This window comes from Melampsora larici-populina (assembly GCF_000204055.1).
Source record: "Melampsora larici-populina 98AG31 unplaced genomic scaffold MELLAscaffold_5, whole genome shotgun sequence".
Lineage (NCBI taxonomy): Eukaryota > Fungi > Basidiomycota > Pucciniomycetes > Pucciniales > Melampsoraceae > Melampsora > Melampsora laricis-populina.
Window position 1 is genome coordinate 855394 of NW_006768769.1, and position 1294 is coordinate 856687.

The 1294-nt window shown below is 41.5% G+C and overlaps 1 protein-coding gene across 1 annotated transcript; it reads right to left on the reverse strand.

The window, feature by feature from the left end:
• Nucleotides 1-472: 472 nt before the first annotated feature.
• On the reverse strand, nucleotides 473-1179 carry MELLADRAFT_103078 (uncharacterized protein; the record flags this gene model as incomplete). Its single annotated transcript, XM_007406189.1, has 2 exons — nucleotides 473-855; nucleotides 1020-1179. 2 exons carry the CDS (start codon nucleotides 1177-1179, stop codon nucleotides 473-475), a joined length of 543 nt encoding a protein of 180 aa, XP_007406251.1.
• Between the last annotated feature and the right edge of the window lie 115 nt (nucleotides 1180-1294).

Sequence of the window (1294 nt, forward strand, 5' to 3'; positions counted from 1 at the left end):
ACAACACAAAAGTCCAGACATGTCTGGCATCCAGATCCGTCTGGGACATGTCTATACAGCCAGACAGCTCTGAGCAGACCTGTCCAAGGATGATGGACATACAGAAGACAGGTCTGGACCTTCAGACAGGTCTGGTGATACCCAAATCACCAGACTTGTCTGATTGAAGAAAACCAGACCCAGGCTGTCCAATCAAGATATACAGACCTGTCTGACTGCTTCTCATTCTATCAAACTTTGAGCAATCCAATATCAAAAATGCGCTCAGCACAATAGTTGAAATCCCACACCGGATCAAGATACTTGTCACAGCCAACAAAAAACAACTCAATTTCAAAGTGAGCCAATTTCAAGAAAAAATCAAATTCAAAAAATCAATTCAATACATTTAAATAAATTCGTTCCAATTTCAATAATATCACTTTATAAAAAACAACTTCAACATAGAAGAACATGGACACAAGAGAAATAATCAAACATCTTGCCCCTCTTCCTCCATATTATGGTCTTCACTATCACTACCACCAGTTTTTTCTTTTTCGTTCATATTGTGATCTTCATCCATTGATTTCTCAATCTCTGCCAAATCTTCGGCATTAAGAGCCACTCCCTCAGAGTCTGATTCTTCAACTCCTTCGATGTTTTTCAAACGAAAAAGGCCAGCCTTGATGTCTTCCACCCACTTTTCTCGATCCTCGGTCCGCATTTTCTTAAAACCTAAAATGAGGGCCTCCTCAGACAAAGTAACACCTTCTAAACAAACCATTTCAACAGGGACTTTTCGTTTTATCAAAGCACTCTTGGGGTCTTCAATCAGGGGGAAAGATTGAGTCGGTTTTCGGCCAAGAGCCTTGACTGTGACAAAAATAAACGTCAATACGACAAAAATACATGTCAATACATATTCATGCCAACGAAACAGAGAGGTAAAGTGAAATCAAATCAGAATATACCGGTCAGTTGAACAAGCATTCTCCCAAGTCGGACCTTGACAATGTCACTGCGTTGAGGCTTCTCACTGCGTTTCCTCTTGAGTTTTTTTACCGGTCCTTGTGTAGCTTCTGCAATGGCATCAGCCATCGCAGAACCTTGCGCGTAAGTAGCGAAAACCCGAGCCAAACCACTGGTCTTGTTGGCCCATCGTGCAACTTGTCGGTGGGTAGTAACTCCTTTGTCCATCCAATTCGTTCGATTTATCTGGAGTGAGGGTGCTTGATCCCACAAGATAATACGCAAAATTGAGGCGATTTGCTAGACATGCAAGCTAAGTAAAAAGAAACGTCACAAGCATATT